Here is a 25,699-nt window from a genome sequence, read left to right as displayed (position 1 = left end):
CAATGCCGCTGGTGTTGTGGGTGATCATGGGCGGCGGTAGCCACTTACCATCAGGTGAGCCGCATGCTTGTTTGCCCCCTGTGTTGTAAAAAAATAAAATTAATTCAGAATAACTTTGTTTGTCACAAGCTCTTTATATTTGTTTATGGATATAATAAAAGCAATATCGGTATCAAATTTAAATATATTACTTTATTTATTTATATAACTACAATATATTTACAAGAATTAATTCATTCTACAGTTTTTTTTTTATACAACTTAGAATGGCAAACAAAATGACGGCCCACCTGATGGAAAGTGGTAACCGTCGCCTATAGACCTGAACAGTACCATGGACATAAAAGAGTATACTGTTTCGCCCATGATACCCCCCATGCGTTGCCATTCCTGAGGGCTCAGATGTTATTCCTCTGTACCCAGTAAATTCATGCCATATCCCACCCTTCAAACCGAAACACAGCCATGCAAACACGACTGCTTCGCGGTTGAAACACGAATGGGACAGAGGTACACAAGCAATCGACTCTTGTACAAAGTCTCCCTCTGGTGCAATACTCTAGGCAAGATGAACCCATACTAGATGAAGTGACGACTTAGGCTCAGGACTATGGTAATCTATGGGAAAGGCCTACGTTCAGTAGTGAACACATAACAGCCGATATGATGATGATGATTGGCTGAACTAAGCCGTGATGGCTTAGTTCAGCTGCTGTTCAGATGCTGTATATGTTACCAGTGATTCTCAACCACTGTGCCGCGGCACTTTTGTGTGCCGCCAAATTTTAAAAGTGTGCCGCCAAATTTTGCAAATATTTAAAATTTTTGTCATAAACTATTTATGCAGTGTGTTAGTAGTAAGTAAATAATTTTTATCTTTTTCTTTGTGTGCCGCCAAATTTTGAAATCGTTAAATATGTGCCGCAACAAAAAAAAGGCTGAGAATCACTGCTGTATACAGTTGTTGCAGTCAATTCGAATGTAACGAGGATGAGCGTAAGACTACCATCATTTAGGTTTGTTAACATTGTTTATACTATTACCGGAATGTCGGTTGAAAGGTTAAATTATTTCATAAAGTTATACACGATAGAAGTCCATGGTACTGCTCATGTCTATAGGCGACGGTTACCACTTTCCATCAGGTGGGCCGTCAGCTTGTTTGCAATTCTAATTTGCATAAAAAAAAGTTATAACATTCTGTTTAAAAGATATATTATTATTACTATATTTTACACACACCTTTAAGTCCCTCAAAGTACTTTTGTAGAGCCTACAGTTTATTTACATTGCGCCTATCAGATTCGAAGAGCAATATTTTTTAATTTACTTACGTCCAGAACAAATGTAACAGTTTTTGTGACTTGTGACAGATTTGTGTACATTTTAATTTACACAAATCCAACATATTAGACTTACCCTTTTTCTTTTCTTATCTTTTTTAGCCATAACTACAAAAATGTATATACATAAAATATATTAAAATGTAAATAATAATAACAAAAAAATTTATGTAATTTCTATATAAAAAAATTGCTATAAAATATTGTGAAAATATTTTAAAAATTTGTCCAATGTCAACAGTCATAAACTGTTGGATTTGTGTACATTTAAAGATGTTTGTCTATATTACCTGGAGGTTCGTTTGAGTCATCCTAAAAAAAAAAATAGATATAAATTAAATGTTTGGTATTCTAAATAAAGATGATCAATGTAAAGAAGGTTGAGGGTGAAGGTCTCTATTAGGCGTAGAGATTTTTTTTTAAATGAATGTCAAAGGAATTATATTTTTATGGGTGAAAATAGAATATTTTTTTATACAACTTAGAATGGCAAACAAGCTGACGGCCCACCTGATGGAAAGTGGTAACCGTCGCCTATAGACATGAGCAGTGCCATGGACATAACAGAGTATACTGTTTCGTCCATGAAACCCCCTATGCGTTGCCATTCGTGAGGACTCAGGTGTTATTCCTCTGTACCCTGTAAATTCACGCCTTATCCCATCCTACAAACCGAAACAGCCATGCAAACAACTGCTTCATGGTTGAAACACGAATGGGACAGAGTTACCCAAGCAAACGACTTTTGTACAAAGTCTAAAATACCTGTATCACCCTGCCTGCCTAGGTATATATTAGGGGGCATGAGAGATGATATCTAAGTATGATGAAAGCAGGTCAGTTGACCCATCAAGATAAATTCGATTAGAATTAACCACGATGGTTTTCAGTGTGCACCCCGTGAAGGTCGACCTGATAGAGCAATGGAATGGTAACCCCGCCTAAGCTATCGGTAGGTATATGTTGGCGGGGTATCATTAAGGTATGACAATTGAGGAGTAAATCAGTTTTGTTGGTTCATCGTGGCAACTATACCAGGAATGTATCGATTAGACTTACCCTTTTCTTATCTTATCTTTTTTGGGCATAATTACAAAAATATATATATGTACATAAAATATACTAAAATGTAAATAATAATATAAAAAAATTTATGTAATTTCTATGTAAAAAATGCTACAAAATATTAAATAAATACTTTAAAAATTTGTCTAATGTCAATTTTGACATATTTACAAAATGTGTTGAATTGTGTTGATTTTTTTTGGCGACATCAACAAGGAGGAGCTTCTCTATTCGCCTTTATTTTTACAAGTTCTTGTCTTTAGCTCACTTAAGTTTTTTCTTTCAACATTTGCTATCTATTTATTAACTTGGCTATTGATTTATGACACGAATACATGTTGACAGTAATTGCCACGCTTGGCCTGCGGATTGACAACTGTCGTTAGGCTTTGGTGACGTTTTAAGAAGAACGCTGCTGCCCATCCCTCGTCCATCGAGTTTCCTTAGGAGATTCATAGTATTGATTAGTATTAAATATGGTTATAATTAGTGTACTACTTTGCTGATTTCAAAATTTCTTTCACTATTAGAAAGCTACACTCACCCTGAGTAACATAGGCTTTATTTATTGCTAGAAAAGATTAGGGATCCTTACTAAAACTTTAGTAATTCAAGGTGTAAAAAAATGCTATAAAATATCTTTCGTCGCGTGCGCTGCGGAAACTGTTGGTAATAGAACAAAAGTATGTTCTACAATATTGAAGAAAATATCAATAACTACAAAAAACTTCACGACACTATATGTCCAACTATTATCGTTATGTCACAATAACAACTTTTTAAAATGTTGTAAAAATGTCCACCCGTGCGAAGCCGGGACGGGACGCTAGTTATATTTGTCCGTACAAAGGAGATGTTTACAAAACATGGTGATGCTCTAAGATTTTGTACAGTGTATAGTTCCATGTGAGCAAAGCCATGGGGCGAATACTAGTGAATTAACAGAACTGTAAAATGTTAGTTTGATTGTATATGAAATTTACAAAACTATAAGGGCATTGGATATAAGATCATCATCAGCCTTTTGACCTTAATAGATTGTGAAAGTGTGACGTCACAAGCCTATTAGGGTTTTTTTAATGGATGATAATGGATTGGTAGCCCGGCCTGCGCTAACGGTATACACGCTTATCATCCCTAACTGGTAACCCAGTTAGGGATGATAGGCGTGAATGAAAAGCCAGGCCAGTTAGCCCATCGTGATGAATACAACTGGAATTTAGCACGATGGTTTCCAGGGCACGTGGAGGTCGACCTGAAAGGTTTTTGCTAGCAATAGGACTGGTAGTCCGCATTACTAACAATCCCTTCCCCCCTAGTCTATTAGGGGCTATAGACATGCCCATCGTGCCATAACGGTGGATCCGTGCTTGACTTTTATTGTCTTCTCGTACCAAACACATAACCTCGCTTTACCACGACGCAGTCGGCTAACAAAGGCGATATTTAATTTAATGGAACAGTGTAATGTGAAGTGACGCAAAGTTAATTTAAACTTACGTTGCCCTTTCAAAATATGCTGAGTAACAGTTAAGGGCAACTCGTCTCAAATGTATAATACAAAGTTTAATTTAAATTTTCACATTTGGTATTTAGAAAATCATTAAATATGGTAAACGAATATAATTTTGCTTGAAAATATACATTTTAGAAAATATATAAATAATTATATTTTTTATATTTATTAATAATGTATAATTTAATATGTAAATGTGATACATATGTTTAATTGAGTAAGACTAGTGTGGGTCACATAAAAAATTCATACATACATACATACATATCTGTCACGCCTGTCTCCCATTAGGGTAGACAGAAACAATGGAACGCCAAATGCTTCGATTCCAACAAACCTCTTTCGCTTCTTCCACATTCATTAATCTTTTCATACACGCTCGCCGGTTACGGGTACTTTTAATGAAAAATAAAATATCGCAATATTGTAACTATTTACAAACAAAAGACGACTTTGATCTTAATAAAATTTAGCAGAATTTTTATGTAATATACATGAAAATAAAATATAAAAAAAAAACAAATAAAAAATACGGTCGAATTCACAAGCTACTTGTTAAAGTTGGTTAAGAATGCAGATTATTGTTTATGAACCTCGATCCCATTCGTGTTTCTACCGTGAAACAGTTGTGTTTGCATGGCTGTGTTTCGGTTTGAAGGGTGGGATATGGCGTGAATTTACTGGGTACAGAGGAATAACACTTGAGTCCTTAGGAATGGCAACGCATGGGGGGTATCATGGGCAAAACAGCATACTCTGTTATGTCCATGGTACTGCTCATGTTTATAGGCGACGGTTACCACTTTCCATCAGGTGGGCTGTTAGCCTGTTTGCCATTCTTAGTTGCATAAAAAACCGTTTGTGAGTTTACGATTTTGTGTGAATAGTATTTTAAATAGTTGACCCAGATTTATCTTCGAACGATTACCAACACGGCAAGGTTAGTTAGCCGTTTAACAATTGGCTCTTACAATAATTATCTCCAAGTGTTGGCATTATTGATTTCGCAGCCATTATGATTAGACGTAAGAGAGATATCGTATTAGAACGAAATCTTTGTATTAGAAGCAAATCCCGTGGCTCCATCTCTCGATTCTTTGTGTACTTAAATAAAGATTTATTAGTGGTGAGTAAGGGTTGGTAATATGTAGCAATAACTATATATTGTAGTTAGAGTATCTATATATATATATTTGCCTAATAACAGATACATTACATATCGGTTATTCAATATATAATATCGAAAAGAAGTACCCGCTCGTAATGAATATAGATATCCGACTGGTATGGGCGATAAGTGGTGAGGCGATATGTGGAAATCGTGTGCAAAATTTCGAATTAAATGAACTTAATTTTAGTGGAGTGTTAATAGATTATTTAAAGGCATTTTTATTGTTGTTCGAAGTTTATTAGAAACATGAGTTGTATAAAAAAGCAAAGTGTTTTGATTTAAAACTGTAATTAACGTAAACGCAAGCCAATGAAGTGATATTCTGTGTTCTTTTTATGACTAGGTGCTGTACGCGGATTTAAGGTAAAAACGATATGGTGGGCTGGTTCATTAGGCTGTTTAAAAAGTGGTTAAATGTAGTAATGATTGGTTATCTATCATATTCGTGAACGTATATTACCTGCTCGCAATTTCTATGGCTGGTTTTAATAAATAATTTAATATATCGTTCTAGTGCATTAACGCAACAATAAAAATAAATTTATGAATTGCTAATAGGTATACCATATTGCAAAACTGTGTTTTGGCTGAGTACAATTACCGTAACGCATATCGCGGGCGACAATTCTTCCATACAAAATTGTCCAAATATATCCTTTAGAAATTACAGTTTCATAATTAATAGGTGTTTGAATGCTACAACTAAACATAATTAAATTGTGTTAAAAAAAAATTACTTCAATTGTTGAACAAAACCGATTTCGATAAAGTTTGTATGAGACCAATCTATAAGTGTGTCCTTTGAGTTAAAAAATAATTTCTCAAATCGTAAATTAAAGCCTTAAAAATACAATCGAATTGAGAACCTGTTTCTTTTTTAAGTTGGATGAAAATTCATTAATATCAACACTTTAGATGAAATGTAGTTAACGCTACTTTTAGACTATGTTATACTATTTTTGATAACTCACATACAAACCTCACCTGAAGACAAGGCTACGAGTTGTTACTGTAGACAATATCTAAGATCCTAGAATGGTCTGTCCTATAACGATTTTCCTTATTCCTCTATCCTTGTGCCCGTCTAATAAAGCGTGAAGTGCTTGATGAGACGGCATATAGTGCAGCTAATCGTCAATGGAACACATTTTCCCTTTACATATACATAAATATCATACCACTATGTAATATCATACCATGTCAATAAAGAATAAATAAATAATTAATTAATTAATGACTGATGCAAAATTTAATTTTTAAGCGACTTTTACGACTACATTACACGACTTTGCCATTAATACTAAATTGATTTTCAGAATTGTTTTTGCAATCAACAGGCATTTCCCGCGTATTAGTTTTATTTTAAATTTATCACTATTTATTATTAAAAAAACAGTTATTAAGGAATTAATGAATGAAACTAAGGAATTAAGTGATTAATTTAATTCATTATTAAATTTTAGGAATGAATTAAGGAATTGATAATCAAGGATTTTACTAACATATAATCTACTAAACAAGTCGTTGTAGGTTATCTAAAACACATCTCGTCGTTTACTCACGATCGAATAAGTTTTTTTTTTTTTATATCGAAGGATATAAAATTTGTATACTTGCCATGATAATACTGTAAATCGTATTTTTATGGATAGTTAGAGTAGTATGACCTTTTTAACCAACTTTAAAAAAAAAGGTTTTCAATTCGGTTGTATTTTTTTCACTTGTTACCTTATGTTACAAAGTCAGTTGTGAACCGATTTGGAAAATTATTTTTTTATCTGATAGGATATACTTACAGATTTGTTCTATAGAAATTTTATCGAAATCGGCTCAATAGTTTAGTTTTTGAAGCAAAATAACTGACTTTACTATAATTGAAGTCGCTTTTTTGGGGGTATACGATCTTAAATTATTTTCGCTTATTGAGAGCTGAGTGATTGTATATATATATATATATATATATATATATATATATATATATATTATAATATATATATATATATATATTATAAAAAGCCTTTTGTGATAATGAATGTACTAGATACCTTATCATACATACGTACATACATATCTGTCACGCCTGTCTCCCATTAGGGTAGGTACAAACAATGGAACGCCAAATGCTTCGATTTAAACAAACCTCTTTCGCTTCTTCTACATTCATCAATCTTTTCATACACGCTCGCCGGTTACAGTTACATCATTCATCTCGAAATACAAGTACCAATCTTTCCATTCAAATTATATGAAAATTTACCATTGCCACTTTTCATATTTAATAAATAATTATAATTTAGGGCTCATTTTGATTACATTCATACGGAGATTTACATTTAAATAGAGTCAATTATAAAACAGACTATATGTAATTAATTCTATACATTTAAACAATAAAATATATCTAATTCTAACTCAAACAAAAACAGTTTAGAAATATTAAAATTCAACACACGCTTCGCCTTAACGAAAAAGCCAGTCATCAGTCCGCGTTGAATTACAATACGCGACACTTGACCGTCGGAATTGGTCGCTTTTTCAATTGGAAGACTATTATTTAGGTGATCAATACTTAGAGACTGTTTTGTCAAATATTTAAATTTGGAATGTTTTTGAAAACATCATTCGAAATTTAAAGGGTTATTCAACCGCTTCACTTGTCGTCGGAATAGCTAATATTTTTTTTTTATTGACATAACCTTTCGCTAAACAGTGCAGTTGTTCTAAGTCAACGTATAGGGTTTTCAGTGTTTAAATTTGGAATGTTAGTTGTTTTAATTGAAACATTCTTTTTTTTATAAGAATAATAATTTGATTTTGGAAGTTAAAAATAAATTTTTCTGTTTCTAAAGGACATTAATTAATAAACATTTTATACGATATTCATGTTTTAGTGTTGAAAAATGGGATTTTTGGAAAGAGATATGACCGATGCTCCGACGATAACTGAATATTTTCGAGGGAAAACCATATTCATAACGGGAGGATCTGGTGAGTTTGTAATTTTATTCCCATATATAGTTTTGGTAACTTGGGGTCTCTAAAATTTTTTTGATGTATTATGTTTATGTACATAGACAGTTTTTCCGTGAGTGTCGTAAGAGGCGACTAAGGGAACTTATGGTCGAGGAATTGGCAGTAGCGTCCCTTTTAAAACATCTCAAAAGATCTAACTGCGGTTGCTAACTCGCCTGTCAAGCGTGGCAACTACTAACAAAACCTTCCAATGGTAAACACCTTAAAAAACGGCCCTCAGTCCTCGGTGGCTCCGCTATTCTTCTCGGTAGCGGTCACGGTAACGGCGGAGCAGGGGTGCTAAGAATCTCCGGCAGAGATTCCGATACCAACCCCAGCAATTGGACCTTAAGGACCAATGAAAAGATTGTGGAGTTGGAAGTAAAAGTGAACAAGTTATACTGGTATAAAGAAGAAGAAAGAAAGAACCGTCTCACGGTGGTGTCAGGGTCATTGTCAGTAAGTCTCTTGTTAATAATGGTCTAAAGATCGAGAGTGTGTCTGCAAGGGTGGTATACCTGATACGCAAAATTACTAAAAGGTATTCGCTGAAGGTTATACAGGTATATACGCCGACCGTGACATACTCCGATGTTGAGGTGAAGGCAATGTATGAGGATATTACAAGAGCTATACATTCCTCTAATACTCAATAAACAGTATTGATGGGAGACTTCAATGCTAAACTGTTGCTAAACTGGGCACAAGGAAAAATGTTGAGACAAAAATGAGGAACTACGGTATCGGACAGCGAAATCCTAGGAGACAGCAGTTGGCTGACTTCATGAAGAAGGAGGGACTCTTTATGATGAACTCCTTTTTCCAAAAGCGGCCACACAGGAAATGTACCTGGGCTAGCCCCGACGCATATACAAAGAATGAAATAGACTTCATTATGACGACAAATCGCCATTTGTTCAATGATGTTTCAGTGATCAACAGGTTTAAAACCTACAGTGATCACCGAATGGTAAGAGGCACATTGAACCTGAATATTAGGCTAGAAAGGTTTTGTTTGATGAAGTTTAGGCTCCGACGTTCCTATGTCCTTATTGAGAATCTCGAAAGTTTTCAACTCGAATTGTCGAATCGCTTTCCGTGCCCGGTGAACTGAGAAACAGCGGACGATATCAACAATAAGCTAGTGGAAAGTGTCCAAGCAGTGGGAGCTAAATTCTGCAAGCCCCAGCGCTCAAAAAGAACCCAAAAGCTTTCTGATCGAACTCTAAATCTTATAAGGAAACGGCGTGAATTATGGTCCCAGTCTCCAATGTCTGCGTCAGAATGTAGGCAGCTTAATAGGCAAATCTCCGAATGTATTCGACGTGACATACGCAAGTTCAATACTATATGCATTGAACAGGCAATAGCGTGACCAAGGCTCCAAAGTGTTCACCAGAGATTTGGCTATTGGGCGAAACGAACTGACAAAGTTGAAGACCGACACTGGTGATATAATTTCCGCCACACCTGAGATTTTGAGTGAGATTGAAAAGTTCTATGGACAGCTGTACACAACGTCGTTAACACCGCATATCAATGCGAATAAATAAATTTACCCGACACTATACCGATGATATCCCAGAGGTCAGTTTGCAGGAGATTGAAATGGCTCTCAAATAGCTTAAAAAAGGCAAGGCACCTGGAGAGGACGGAATTACAGCAGAGCTTCTGAGAGCGGGTGGAAAACCGGTACTTGTAGTCCTTCAGAAGCTATTTAATTTCGTCATCAATAACGGTGTTACGCCAGAATCGCGGAGCAGAAGCGCGGTAGTCTTGTGCTTCAAGAAGGGTGATAATACCCGATTGAAGAACTATAGATCGATATCCCTTCTGAATTGCGTTTACATACTGTTTTCGAGAGTCCTGATCAATCGTCTTACGCGCAAACTCGACGACTTCCAGCTACCATAACAAGCTACTTCCGAAAAGGCTTTAGCACCATAGAGCACATATATACGCTACGGCAGATTATATAGAAGACCGAAGAGTATAATCTGCTATTATGTCTGGCGTTTGTGGACTATAAGAAAGCCTTTGATTCGTTTGAGACATGGGCGGTACTACAGTCCCTCCAGCGGTGCCAGATTAACTGTAGGCTACGATGTCTATCCGAGTACAGAACCAGAGTATGAAACCCATCTCAGTAAAGAAAGATGCAAGACAGGGTGACGTCATATCCCTGAAACTCTTCACAGCTGCATCGACAGGTGTTTTTAAACTATTGGACTGGAAAAGATATGGTATAAATATCAACGGTGAATACATCACTCACCTTCGATTTGCCGATGACATAGTAATTATGGCGGAATCCCTGGAGCTTCAGGTTACTCATTAAAAATATTTTTTCAATTATTTCCATTGCAACATATACGAGCCACTGATATGTGTAATTATTTAAAATTTCAAATCGATAACGTCAGTGGATGCTGAGATATAATGTTAGGACAGACAGAAGGACGGATGGACGGACAAGCACCATTAGAGTTACTTGGTACATTCTTAGTACAGAACCATAAAATGGAATTTTTACGGGATAATATCTGGCCGTGCTGTGGCCACGGAAAAGAATAGGTCACCCCTTCCTTTCCCGTGGGCGTCTTAAGAGTCGACTAAGGAAGAATGAGGGATGGGCAGCAGCGTTCCTCTTAAAAGATTTCTAAAACCTACCTGCGATTGCCAAATCTGCCTGTCAAGCATGGAAACCACTGGAAAAATCCTCCAAGGGGGAGCTTATGTTCAGCAGTGAGTGGTTAAAGGCTGATAAGATGGTATGATGAATGTCGGTCGGGTCAGGAAGGAACATAAACTGGGCGTTATACTTAGTTGACCGTGTCTTGAGGACAAACTGGTGTGGATACAATACAAATAGGCATGTAGATCGAAGTCGTGGCATGTACCCATTTTATGATAATAGAGGTCAAGTGTTTCAAACAATCAAATCGATTTAAACAGAGGTACTTACTGAATGTTAGCCTTGTTGTGTATACAATGAGGACGTACTTCATACTAGTTAGTTTAGGTATCCTACTACTTTTCATCATATATCATCATAAGAAGGGACTAAGGGAACTTAATGGTAGAGGGATGGGCAGCAGCTTCTTAAAACATCTCTAAAAGTCCAACTGTGGTCGCCAACACACTTGCCAAGCGTGGCAACTACTGGCAAAACTTCCCTTATATGAAACTCTCTTTTCTTCCTCCTATCCTTATCCCAATTATTATATGGGGTCGGCGAAATAAGTTTTTTATCCATATTATAAAAAGATGGTTGGATGGTTTGGTTTTACGACTGGCCGCCTGCCTGACGTCAACTCTTTTTGGGAATGCATTTGTTGGTGGTTTCCGCCACCTACGGTTTGGAGGAAAGGATTAAGGAAAAAAAGAAGGGATCGTTGGAAATGCGTAAAGAAAATTGGTAAATAAGAGGAATAAGGGACTTATGGTATGTGGGAAAGGAAAGGGGGAGACACTGCAGTTGCGGGAAGGACTGGGACACTGCAACGACTTGGGAGGCCGGGGTCGCATACCTGTATGCCCAGATTTTTAGAGAAGAACATCCCTGACCTTTATATGAAAGTATGTCATCATATTATTACTATGCTATTATTTATTATTATTTTTATTAAGTTCCAAATTTATTAAGTTCCAAAGTAGACAGTTAAAGGCTGAAATGAAGTATATCAGTATTGTATTATTTCAGGTTTTATGGGAAAAGCTCTTATCGAGAAGCTTCTGTATTCATGTTCTGATCTAGACAGAATATATATATTACTGAGAAGCAAGAGAGGTGTCAAATCTGAAGATAGGCTCTCCAAAGTGTATGAGTCATTTGTAAGTAATACATACCTTATGATATTAGTGCGACACAGTATACTCTGTTATGTCCATGGCACTATTTATGGCTATAAACGACGGTTACCACTTTCAGGTGGATCATTAGCTTCTTTGGCATTAGAAGTTACATAAAAAAGTTATTAAATTTCATATTTCATGTTTACATAATTTAAAAATGGTTTTCACAAAAATAAATGGTAACTAATGTGGTTTTAACACAGGTGCCAACCTTATATATAGCAAAAAGAATGATTAAAATTGGTAGCATGCTTGCGTGACATAAATACAATAGTCATAAATGTGAAATCGATTTTTTTCTTTTAGCAACAGCTTAAAAGTTACCATTCAATAGTAGTCTATAGAGGGCGGTTAAAGCGGCAGTAGCTGTTATCTCGACTTTATAGACTTCGAAGGATGTCACTTCGAATTTAACTTATACCCAAAACTTAATAAATTGTAATTCTTTACGAATAACTCTATAGTGATGGTAAACATCGATAATTACGAATTAATGGCATACGCTTGGAAAAAAGGAAATTGTTGTTTTAAATATTTTGCTTTTTGTATTTTATTCTTTTATCTCTTTTACTGTGTATCATGTGTATGTTTGTATTGTTATTAGTGTGCTGTAAGTAATGTAAATAAATTATCTATCTATCTAATCCGAGAGATGGCGGTAGACTCGCTCCCTGCAACTTTGTATTCTAATAAACGAAATTTCGGCGAAATGTGGGCATTCCATAAGGGCAACAATTTATAAATAGCTCTGCTTATTCACTATGAATTTAGGACTAAACAATTGTGGTAGTACAAAGGGGGAGGGGGAGTCGTTGTCATATTAATAATTATTATTATATTTTAAAAACAATCTCGGGACTTAACGGTTCACAATTTCAGGTTCATTGTACCTACATACCTGTTTTTAATTGTTTGCATTTAAAATTATTTATTGTCATATTTAAATTTATGTATTGGGACTGAATACTACGCGTTTAAATTACTTACGTTTACAATATATATACATATTATTCTTTATTGCACTTGTAAATCACATTGTTAATGCATTTATAAATGTTGTGAGCAAGGGTTGATTTATCCCTGACAGAAATCTCTTCCAGTCAACCCGATACAGTTAAAAAGCATGTCGTTAGCGGGCAGTTGAAATACTACAACTATTATTATTAAGAAAACGAATTACTATTAACATTAATCAATACATAAACAAATTTTTTTATACAACTTAGAATGGCAAACAAGCTGACGGCCCATTTGATGGAAAGTGGTAACCGTCGCCTATAGACATGAGTAGTACCATGGACATAACAGAGTATACTGTTTCGCCTATATACCCCCCATGCGTTGCCATTCCTGAGGACTCAGGTGTTATTTCTCTGTACCCTGTAAATTCACGCCATATCCCACTCTTCAAACCGAAACACAGCCATGCAAACACAACTGCTTCACGGTAGAAACACGAATGGGACAGAGGTACCTAAGCAATCGACTTTTGTACAAAGTCTCCCTCTGGTTATATATATATATATATATATATATATATATATATATATATATATATATATATATATATATATATATATATATATATATATATATATATATAATATATATATATATATATATATACGTAAATACATATACTATAAATAAATATAATACCTACCTACTTATATAATAAATGTTAAAATAAATTAATACCTACCTACAATAGAAATTTAGTTTAATAATTTTAAGATTTGACAGTTTAATAACAAAATAGAAAAACTAAAATTACGATATATCTATTATATATATATTAAATATATGTGTTTTTATATCCCCATTTTTTCGTTAAGTCTTATACTAAAATTTAAATATGTTTAAACAATCTGAAAGTTTTAGATTCATCATTTTTCTATTGCATATTTTCAGTGTTTCGACCGCCTGAGAGCGGAGAAGCCAAATATCTTCATGGAGAAGGTGTTCATTGTCTCCGGCGATGTAATGGAGCCTGGCTTAGGTGAGGATCATAGTAATATCTAAACTTGTAAACCGTTGTGAATTTTCTGTGATTTGTCAAGTAATATTACACAATTGACACGAACGCACAGGTTGTAGAGCTCCCTGTCGACGTTTTCCCTAGAGACTACAGTACGGAATTTTTCAAAAAGGATATATTAAGGTTTCGTCAGGGTCGGCAACGTACACGTGATACTCCTAGTGTTTTAGGCGTCCATAGGCTACAGTGCCCGTTTACCATCAGATAGGTTGTATGCTTGTTTGACACCATTGTGGTATAAGAAAAACAATTTTAGTCTTCTCTTGGTTCTCAACCTAGGACACTGTGTGTTATGAGAAACCAAGCAACACTAGTACGTGATGGCTATATAAACATCCAGCAGCTTCACCCAAATGAATATAAAGTATTCTATGTTATAAGTTAGGATATTATCTATCCGTGTATCAAATTTTATTTAAATCCGTTCAGTAGTGACACGCCTTCGTTTATTAATACACTGCGTGACACGCCTTCATTTATAAATATACTGCGTGACACGCCTTCGGTTATAAATACACTGCGTGACACGCCTTCGTTTGTAAATACACTGCGTGATACGCCTTCATTTATAAATACACTGCGTGACACGCCTTCGTTTGCGTGACACGCCTTCGTTTGTAAATACACTGCGTGATACGCCTTCATTTATAAATACACTGCGTGACACGCCTTCGTTTGTAAATACACTGCGTGATACGCCTTCATTTATAAATTCGCTGCGTGACACGCCTTCGATTATAAATACACTGCGTTATACGCTTTCGTTTATAAATACACTGCGTTATACGCCTTCGTTTATAAATACACTGCGTAACACGCCTTTATTTTTATATATAGATTTATGAAGTTGTTATGTATTTATTTACTAGTTAGTTGTTTTTATTGATATAGAAAATATTGGGATAATTATAAATCCTCTTAATATAATAAATGTGAAAATTTGTAACAATGGATAGATAGATAAATAGATATTTTATTGCTCTTTAACAAAAAAAACTACTAAACAGATTTAAAGAAATTTAGTACATGGGTAGTATCATAATTTAACACAGGATATTTTATGTACTAAAGTGGGCGAGGCCTCGGGATAGAACTAGTTAGACATATTCCTTAATACAAATATTTGCATTGTGGGGGAATTTAACCGTCGTCAGTCAAATCATTTCTGATTCTAGGGTTAATATTTATGTACATAATTTCAGGTTTATCACAAGAGGACAGAGCTCTTCTAGTCAACCGAGTCAACATCATATTCCACGTCGCAGCCAGTGTCAGGTATATGGTTTCTAACGTTGTAATTGTTGGTTAAGTTTCCAATAACAGTTGACTAGTATGTTATTAGATTAAATCACCTACTATTAATGGTGTTACGGCTTGTACTTTAAAGAGCATGACGTTTTATAATCATATCAGTCGTCTACTGTCCACTGTTGAACACAGGTGTCCTTCAAAAAGGGTGGTTTTGCCGGTAGTTGCCATGTTTGACAGGCGAATTGGCAAATGCAGTTAGGCTTTGGTGATGTTTAAAGAGGTACGCTGTCCATCCTTCGCCCTCTTTTAGCGCCTCTTACTACATTTGCGAGAAAGGTAGGGTCGCCTATTCTATGCTGGGACCACATGGCGATGGTTTATGTTCAGCAGTGGACAGTTAAAGGCTGCTATGATGATTATGATGATGATATTAATTTAAATAATATAACTGATATTATTTAGTTCATGATAAAATTATTTTGAACAGATTTGATGACTCGTTGGCGTTTGCTGCTGGCATGAATCTCGGTGGCACGAAGAAGTTGATAGATTTTGCGAAGGAGGTCAGAGATCTGTCTGTAAGTGAAATACAAAATTTTAAATGTGTTTCTTCCGATTGGAAATTCGAAAAAATAAAATGTTGTTAGAAATAAAATCTTGTAACAAAACAATTTGATTTGATTACATTTTTTTGAGCATCTATGTTAAACCTAATTAAGAAAGAGAGAAAGAAATAATTTTATTCAAAGAATCATGCAACTCACACAGTAGCATACAAAACAAGAACAAAACAAACAAAAAATAAATAACAGTGTACAAAAAGCGTGTACCGTTGTCTGCTCAATTAAAGTATAAATTTAAAAAAAAACATCAGGTCTATTCTTGAATTTAATATTGATATCAATTCAATCTATTGCCAATGACAATTTTATTCTGCACTCTGAAATAACAATCATAAATTAGGTTAGAACTAGGGTCGATTTGCAATAGTTTTTAGATTAAAAAATATTCCCAAAAATCAGACATATGTACTAACATAACAGCGGAATTTTCAAATACATCACAAAAATATATTATTCGTGGCGTGACTGGAAATGTACACATTTGATAACGTGCAACGGTTTCGACTCAATTTTAATAATTCCGTTTTTAAATTTAATACTCAAAAATTACATACACATATAGAATAAACATTTTAAAGACATAAAATATTAAAAATATAAGTTAATAATTAAGATCAAGTTCCACAAAAAAAAAAGAACCTACTTCAATTGTAGCAAAACCATTGATTGAAAACTAAACTACTAAATAAATTTTGATAAAATTTCTACTAGACCAATCTGTAAGTATATCCTTTCAGATAAAACGAAAAAAAAAATCCAAATCGTTTTACAATTGACGAAGTTATGAGGTGATAAAAAAAATCAACCCACTTGAGAACCCCCTTTTTTTGAAGTTAGTTAAAAAGAAAGTGACATAAAACATTTCCCTTTCCAGGCTCTAATCCACGTGTCAACGTCATATTCTAATTGCAACAGAAACGTGATAGAAGAGAAGATCTACCCTCCTTACGCGGACTGGCGCGACACTTTGCAAATATGTGACGAGCTCGACGACCATACGTTACAAACGTTGACTCCTAAGTAAGTTCTGTACTGTGCTTATTTTAGTCATTATCGTCGTCATCATATCAGCAGTTAACTGTCCACTGCTGAATATAGGCCTCCCCCTGTTGGGGAGTTTCGTCAGTTGTAATAAGTGCTTGGCAAGTGGGTTGGTAACCGCAGTTAGGCTTTGGAGTAGTTTCATAAGGGAAACTGCTGCTCATCCCTCAACCATTGTCATTAGCCGTCTTTACGATACCTATGGAAAAGGAAGGGGTGGTCTGTTCTATGCCGGGACTACATGGCTTGTTTTAGTATAAGCTAAGAATAGATAAGCGACTAGGGAAAGTTTGTAGAGTGAAAAAGATATATAGGAAAACGCATTTTAGAGCTGCCTACTAAAATGAGGGGGGAGGGGGAAAGGGGTTGTTAGCAATGGACTTTGACAGCTCCATTGCTAGCAATATGCCCTATTAGGTCGTCGTCCACGTGGTTCCCTCTGGAAATCATCGTGCTGAATTCCAGCTTTGAACAATTCTTGTTGAATTCGTCACGATGGGCTAACTGAACTACTTCATCCTCACCTATCATCCTTCACTGGTGGCCCGCCGGTGTATACCGATAGCGCGGGTTCTATCATTCCATTATCATCCATTAAAAAAATGAGATGGTTTTAACCGTGTCCCAAGTCAGAAAATGACTTGGGATCAGGGCTGTAGCTAGACCCAAGTTTAAGATAGGGCAAAAGAACGTTTTGGTAGCACAGAAGCCGTAATTGTCTTCGAAAAAGCGAATCTGTCTAATTTTCTTGGGGTCTTTCATTTTAAGATAGGGCATTGGGCGTTTCAAGGTAGGACATTGCCTCTGAATGCCCCCCCCCTAGCTACGGCCATGATTGGAACACTGTTAAAGTTAACAACTAATGTTTGACTATTAAATCTCTGACTTAACTCTGTTTGATTAAAAACGTCAACTCTGTTTGACTATAAATGCCGGAAATTAAAAGGAGTGACCAGAAAACGTGATAAGTGGTTTGAGATATCGTGAATGGCTTGAAAATATAATAAATGGCCGGGGTTATGGTGAAAGGCTTGGAAACTTGATGACTGGTTTAAGTTATCGTTAATAGTTTGAAAACATGATGAATGGCTAGAGGTACCTATGGAGAAAGGCCTAAAAATATAATGAATGCCCTGAGTTATGGCAAATAGTCTTAGATATATTGAAGGCTTTAAATTATGATACATGGCCTGATTTATGGTGATTGGCCTGAAATTGTCGTAAAAATTCGCCTGAAATCATGTTACTTTGTTGAACTTTATTATTTATCTTTATCTTTTTTTCATTCCAGGTACATAGACAGTATTCCCAACACTTATGCGTTCACAAAGCAACTGGCGGAACATGTGGTATACGAACAAAAAGGTCTTCTGCCCGCCGTCATCGCCCGACCGTCTATAGGTAATGACACCATCACCATCATATTTGCCGTTATCTATCCACTTCTGAAAATAGGTCTCCCCATAAGGAGAGGGGGGAGGGGTTAATGGGTGATAATAGAATGGTTACCCCACCCGCGCTAACGGTATACATTGGCAGAGCAATAGTGACGGATGAAAGGAAGATCAGTTAGCTCATCGTGATGAATACATCTGGAATTTAGCACGATGATTTCCAGGGGGATTACGAGGAGGTCGACCTGACCGCGTATATTGCTAGCAATGGGACTGGTAGTCCGCATTATTAACAGCTAGTAGTTGCCATGCCTGGCAGGTGGGTTAGCAACCGTAGTTAGTCTTTGGTGATGTTTTAAGAAGGACGCTGCTCCCGATCCTTCGACCATTAAGTTCCCTTAGTTGCTTCTTACGACACCCACGGGAAAGGAAGGGATGGCCCATTCTTTGGCCTATGTTCAGCAGCAAACTTCAATTCTTTAGTATTGGACCTAATAAACAGTACCGTCTAGTTTAAAACTAAGGAAAGCCTGCACTATGGATACAAGACAAGTGATGCATGTATTTAAATACTTATGCTGTAAATAAATGCCTATTATTCATAGAAAACACCCAGGCCAATACAAAAGATGATGCTCATGAATATAAATAAATATTTGTATTGTTCTGGGGTCGAGTCCGTGACCACCGGAAGGCGAGGCGGCATGTGAAACCGCTATATTACTAAGGCCGACAAAATGATTATCCGATAATAATAATGAAACAAATGCATCAATCAATAAATACAAGTAACACTGTCATTTACATTTTTTATACATTTATTATTTAACCCTTAAAAAATTTATATAACATTGAATGTTAATTTTTTAAAGTTGATTGTGTCTGGATACCTTTTTAATGTCCATTAGCTGTCAAATTTATTTTTTTATTTTTTTTTTAACCATTTTTCCTTTAATTTTGAACATGAATTATATCACCTCGATTTATTTCACCAATAAAAAAAAATCATGCAAAGAAGGGTTAAACTTCAATGTACAATTATATAATATAAGTAAGCGTAGATATGGTGGACTTAACATCTAATGGCGTTCTTTACTAGTCAACCATGAGGCAAGCAGGAAATTAAGTAGGCGGTGTATTTATTACTAATATATATATATATAACAAATAAATTATTATTATTCTTATTGTACATTTAGTTAATTTTTTATGCAACTTAGAATGACAACCAAGCTGACAACCCATTTGGTGATAACCGTCGCCTATAGACATAAGCCCATGGACATAACAGAGTATACACTTTCGCCCATGATACCCTACATGCATTGTCATTCCTGAGGAATCAGGTGTTATTCCTCTGTACACTGTAAATTCACTGTTATATCCCACCCTTCAAACCGAAACACAGCCATGCAAACAACTGCTTCACGGTAGGAACACGAATGGAATAGAGGTACCCAAGCAAACGACTTGTACAAAATCTTCCTCTGGTAAATAGAGGGAGGGAGGTTGCAACACTGAGAAATGGGGTATTATGTTTTTATATACTTTTATTGCCTTTTAAACATGCAACAACATGGGACATGGGTGTCTCCATATTAAGAGATAGTGGACAAACTCTATGGATCATTTTAGACAGGTCTATATGGTGAAATTGTTTATTTTATTTTTCAGTAATTTCAAGTCTCAAAGAGCCAATGCCTGGTTGGCTGGACAACTTCAATGGACCAGTCGGCTTGATGATTGCCAGCGGTAAAGGTGAGGACACAATATTATTTATGCCCGCGACTTTGTCCGCGTGGCATTTGTTATTATTCCTGTTTAGTTTGTATCGATGTATGTAGGTACATATTTATTATGTCTGGGAATATTGGACCAAAATTAACAACTTTGGTCAAAGTGACTTTACTTAAGTAGGTTGTGTACTAAGCTGTATAAGTTACTATAGTTTTTTAATCATCCCATGGGAACTCTTTAATTTTCCATGATTAAAAGTATCTAACATGTTGACCGGAGATATAAGGTATCACTGTGCAAAATTCCATTTAAATCGGTCCAACAGTTTCAGAGATTAGCCCGTATAAACAAACAAAAATATTTATTTTTCTGTCTGTTTGTACGGGCTAATCTCAGAAACTGTTTGACCAATTTAAATGAAATTTTGCATGGTACTTTATATATTTCCGGTCAACATTTTAGATACTTTCAGTCTTGGAAAATTAATGAGTTCCCGTGGGATAATTATTTAAGAAAACTACCGATATCTCCGTTCATTCGTGCTCGATAAATCTATATCGTAATTCTTCTTTTACACATCCTCCTTGTAAATCTATTAATTAAACAGATAGGTAATTTATTTGCATTACTTACAGCACACAAATAACATTAAACATTGGTACGTACATAAAAAAAGAAATAAAACAAAACATATACAAAAAAAGGAAAAAAAATGTACTTACATAAAAGAGGTAACAAAATTTTTCGTGCGTGTGCCACAGTAACACAAAATGGTCACAATTCAGTTTGTTGCTTTGCTCTCAAAAGAGCAAAACACTGATATTCTGTTGTGGTCAAAAGTCAAAAACTAATTAATTTTCTTTCTTTATATAATTAAGCCACTTACCTATTTATTCTTTAATTTTTTCTACCCAAAGATTGTTTGAAAGAGATTGCTTAGCAAAAAAACCTTTTATATTACACTTTATTTATCGAAAAATCTTCAACAAATCCTATAATGTTGGTGTAATAAAGTGTTAAATAAATAAATAAACTACTAACTACTACTTTAACTTTCAGGTTTACTACGTAGTCTGCACACTGATCCTGACCTGATCGCCGACTATATACCTGTAGATATTGCTATCAAGACCATAATTTGCATGGCCTGGATGCGAGGAACGAAAAAGTAAGGCACATAATTCGATTGATCGAAACATTATATCTGTATTAATATTTCTTTTTTACTTACATTTTGAGTACAGGGTGATGTAGAAATCATATATTTATTATTAGTTTATTATATACACTAATAATACACAAAGTAATAAGATAGTGGAAAGCAAATGTACCTAGGCGACCGTGAGTCTCTTTTTCAGCAAATCCAAACATTGGTATTATTTTTAATAAGTATTTTATCAGCTTGTTTAGTAGCTAGTACTTAAACTGTATATTTTAATTTAAAATTATTATAATTAATTCATATTAATTTTGTTTTAAAAAAAATTTCATTAAAAATTATTTATTTGAAATTGAAACAAGTTTATAATTATAAAATTTTATTGTAATTGTGTTTTTATTTGAAAATTATATAAGATGAAACTAGCTTAGTATTTAAATCATAATTATTAGACCTATTTATTAATTTTGTTTTATTTTATATATTTTTATTAGATTTCGTTTAATTTATTTAAATTTAAACATTTAATACAACAAAAATTGAATTTTAATGTTTAAGTTGTTGGCGGACTAGAAATAAATAAAACCAAATATATTATATTGCATATATATATATATATATATATATATATATATATATATATATATATATATATATATATATATATATATATATATATATATATAATTCTTAATCACATAAAAATCCTAAAACACCACTAAAAAGATCTCTTGGTCAATAAAAAACCCATGGTTCATATGGCCATATCCTAGAGTTATTGCGTATAAACATTTCATCATTTTGCGCGGACAAAATAGCGAGTTACAATTACGAGTTGTACCTATTAATTTCAGGTTGGAGATCACAGATGATATACCAATATACAACTGTTGCGCGGGCACACTGAATAACATCACAATGGCCGAAATGGTTGAGTTTGGCAGAAAACTAGTCCACGTAATGCCCATAAATGATGCGCTGTGGAGCGTAGGTGGTTCTATCACCACATCTCCAACAAAACATTACCTTAAGGTTAGTATATTTATTTACGGTTTGGTCCCGGCATAGAATGGACCACCCCTTTCTTTCCCGTGGGTGTCGTAAGAGGCGATTAAGGGAGGGCGACGGATAGTTAGCAGCGTCCCTCTTAAAACATTTCTAAAAGCCTAACTATGGTTGCCAACCCGCCTACCAAGCGTGGCAGCTACTGGCAAAACTCCCCTTATGGTGAAGGCTTATGTTTAGCAGTGGACAGTTAACGGCTGAAATAATATTGGTCTTAAAAGCTTCATACTCTGTCATTTTACTCACCAGAATGAGACTCGGTACAAAAGTCGTTTGTTCGGGCACATCTGTCCTTTTCGTGTTTCTACCGTGAAGCAGTTGTGTTTGCATGGCTGTGTTTCGGTTTGAAGGGTGGGATATGGCAGTGGATTTACAGGGTACAGTGGAATAACACCTGATTCTTTAGGAATGGCAACGCATGGGAGGTATCATGGGCGAAACAGTGTACTCTGTTATGTCCATGGTACTGCTCATGTCTATAGGTGACAGTAACCACTTTCCATCAAGTGGGCTGTCAGCCTGTTTGCCATTCTAAGTTGTATAAAAAACAATAACTGCCATTTACCCTTCAATCATTTCATCGTTCCTTTTATAATATCATTAAAAGCCTAACTGCGGTTGCCAACCCGCCTGCCAAGCACGACAACTACTGTCAAAACTCATGGGGGAGGCTTATGTTCAGCAGTGGACAGTTAAGGGCTGATATGGTGATACCCATCAAGCACAGTTATTTCACAGCAGAAACACAGACATTTCTATAGAAAACAAGCTGTTTTGTTTTAGGTGTTATTCCTTCACTGCTTGCCTGCAATACTTGTTGACACTGTGTTGTGGCTTCTTGGTAAAAAACCGATGTAAGTACTAAATTATTTAAATAATTATAGATGTAAATAATACGATAAGGTCTCCCATTGTTGCCTTTTTAACTTGCTTTTATGTAATTATGTTTATGTAGTTAAGTATTTATTTTGTGTACATATTGTTTTTCTTTTTAATTTACTATAAATAAATTACTTGAAACAGGACCATAAAGAGTTTGCATTCATTCACTCATAATAACTTTCGATAATTCGATATAATGGGATTCGAACCCACATATCTGCTACCTTGACCGAGTGTACCCAGTACTGGTGTACCCAGTAACACCATGGAAATAATACTGTCAGTTTTTGTTTAAGTATTTTTAAATGTACCCCACATTTGTATTAAAATATTTTCAAATAAGTATTTACTTCTACTAAAGGTGGGTAATTTGAGGTGTGGAAATGATATACGGGTATTACATAGAAGCGGGCAACGCTGCGGGAAACGGCTAGTATGTATATAAGTATTTGTTATATTTACACTTTACAACAATTTCCAGGCTGTTAAAAGTACAACGAAGGATTTATATAGCCAACATGGCTCTCAGATACTTTATAACTAAGCAATGGACATTCATAAACAACAATATAGTTGAGCTCCGTTCTTGTATCAAGAAGGAAGATCACGGGCACTTCTACTACGACATGGAGACGGTGGACAAACACATGTACTTCAGGGATTGCTGCATTGGCGGCAAGAAATATTTGTTGAGGGAAAAAGAGGAGGACTTGCCTAAAGCTAAGGCCCATTATCAAAGGTAATTATTTGGTTTATTTATAATTATATGGCAATGCTTATCAATGGGGTACCATGGGCATAATAGTGTATTCTGTTATGTCCATGGTGCTGTTTGTATCTGTAGGCGATGTTACCACTCTCCATCAGGTGGGCCATCAGCTTGTTTTCCATTCTAAGTGTCATAAAAAAATGTCGTTTTATTCGGCGTAATATATTTAATAACTTTATTGCATAATCATGATTGTAACAAACTCAGCACTGGAAATTACAGTAAAAGTAGGCACGAATTCATTTGTACATTTGTATCAGTTTAAACATCTGTATTTGAACTAGGTTATAAAGCCTGTATCTCAGATAAAAGCGCTCAACCCTCATTACATAGTATAATATTAGCTCAGCATAGTTTTTAGTGCTACATACAGAATGCTGATTTTATATAAAGTTAATTCATTTAATTATAACTATTAGTAGTAATAAAAATTGTGAAAAAATGTGCTCCCTGTGTCTAGAGTGTATTTTGAATGTATGTATGTGGGAGGGTGTGTAAAATATGTACATGTACACATGTAAATATGTACATGTACACATGTAAATATTTTACACACATACATTACACGTAATATATTTACAACTACTATAGTCTGGTACCAAATCTTTCTTCAGTAATTGTACTGAGGTATTATACAATCATTAAAAAAAGATAGTAAAAAATAAATAAATAAATATTTCTTTACAGAATGGTAATCTTAGATAAAGCGGTACAAATGTTTTTCTATGGCTACATTTTTTGGTGGACAATGAACACTGATGTCGTACGGGGTTGGTTCAACACGGCCCAGGACATCCTCGCCTATCATAATGACTTCGAATACTATTGATTTGTATTGTACAATAACTTGCCCTTGGACTACATATTGTATAATGAACCTTACTACATCTGTTTGTATAATACTGCAGTAATAATGGTGGTGAATAATAAATTGTGATGTTTTGTGACGTTTTTAATAAAAAAAGTTTTCATTAATTTATTTTTTATTATCATCATTATCAATCATCACTCTACTATATTTTGTGGAGTCTGTATAATTTTGTTATGTATTTATAGATGATGATTATCATAGTCGTTAGGCGAGTATACGTATTTGACATCTATTAAAAACTTCTCCCACCGCCTGTACACTTTAATTAGCAAAATATTGTAGGTAAATATAGATACAATACGAAAATATCAGGATATTTATGTACAGTATGAAAATGTCAGGATATTCATGTACAGTATGAAAATGTCAGGATATACATGTTCAATACGAAAATGTTAGGATGTACGTCTGTGTACAATACGAAATGTTAGGATGTACGTATGTGTACAATACGAAATGTTAGGATGTACGTATGTGTACAATACAAAAATTTTAGGATATACATGTACAGTACGAAAATGTCAGAATGTATGTGTACAATATGAGAATATCAGTATATATGTACAATACGAAAATGTAAGGATGTATATGTACAATACGAAATTGTAAGTATGTTGTTGGATATATTAGTAGTTATGATATTAAAATATAAAAATTTCCCTTACATACCTGTTTAGTATTCATTGTATATACCGGGTTTTTTAATGGATGATAATGGAATGATAACCCCGCTTGCGCTATCGGTATACACTGGCAGGGTACTAGTGAGGAATGATTGGTGAGGATAAAAAAGCAGATCAGTTAGCCCATAGATAGTGACGAATTCAACGATAAATTAGTCACGATGGTTTCCAGGGTACCGCGTGGAGGTCGACCTGATAGGGTATATTGATAGCAATGGGGACTA

The 25,699-nt window shown here is 34.8% G+C and overlaps 1 protein-coding gene across 2 annotated transcripts; it reads left to right on the top strand.

Annotated features, from left to right (window-relative positions):
- The first annotated feature begins 7,579 nt into the window (after positions 1-7,579).
- LOC113519554 (putative fatty acyl-CoA reductase CG5065) lies at positions 7,580-24,900 on the top strand. Of its 2 annotated transcripts, none has more exons than XM_052893155.1 (14): positions 7,580-7,653; positions 7,987-8,083; positions 11,811-11,941; positions 13,874-13,961; positions 15,203-15,275; positions 15,739-15,829; positions 16,749-16,894; positions 18,207-18,316; positions 19,984-20,067; positions 21,106-21,214; positions 22,060-22,237; positions 23,054-23,124; positions 23,634-23,891; positions 24,609-24,900. In XM_052893155.1, exons 2-14 carry the CDS (start codon positions 7,996-7,998, stop codon positions 24,748-24,750), a joined length of 1,569 nt encoding a protein of 522 aa, XP_052749115.1. In that variant the 5' UTR covers positions 7,580-7,653; positions 7,987-7,995; the 3' UTR covers positions 24,751-24,900. The 2 variants fall into 2 exon arrangements, with proteins under 2 accessions (XP_052749115.1, XP_052749114.1); XM_052893154.1 differs by having other exon boundaries at positions 7,586-7,856.
- Positions 24,901-25,699: the final 799 nt, after the last annotated feature.

The sequence above is a fragment of the Galleria mellonella genome, unplaced genomic scaffold (assembly GCF_026898425.1).
Source record: "Galleria mellonella isolate WM207_F2 unplaced genomic scaffold, CSIRO_AGI_GalMel_v1 utg172, whole genome shotgun sequence".
Classification (NCBI taxonomy): domain Eukaryota; kingdom Metazoa; phylum Arthropoda; class Insecta; order Lepidoptera; family Pyralidae; genus Galleria; species Galleria mellonella.
This window is presented reverse-complemented; position numbering and strand designations above follow the sequence as displayed.

Bases quoted from the DNA above. Each gene is read 5' to 3' on its own strand.
- LOC113519554 (XM_052893155.1), top strand. From the start codon at position 7,996: ATGGGATTTTTGGAAAGAGATATGACCGATGCTCCGACGATAACTGAA. The intron at 11,942-13,873 runs GTAAGTAATACA...GCATATTTTCAG, and splicing joins CCAAAGTGTATGAGTCATTT to TGTTTCGACCGCCTGAGAGC. The intron at 15,830-16,748 runs GTAAGTGAAATA...TTCCCTTTCCAG, and splicing joins AGGAGGTCAGAGATCTGTCT to GCTCTAATCCACGTGTCAAC.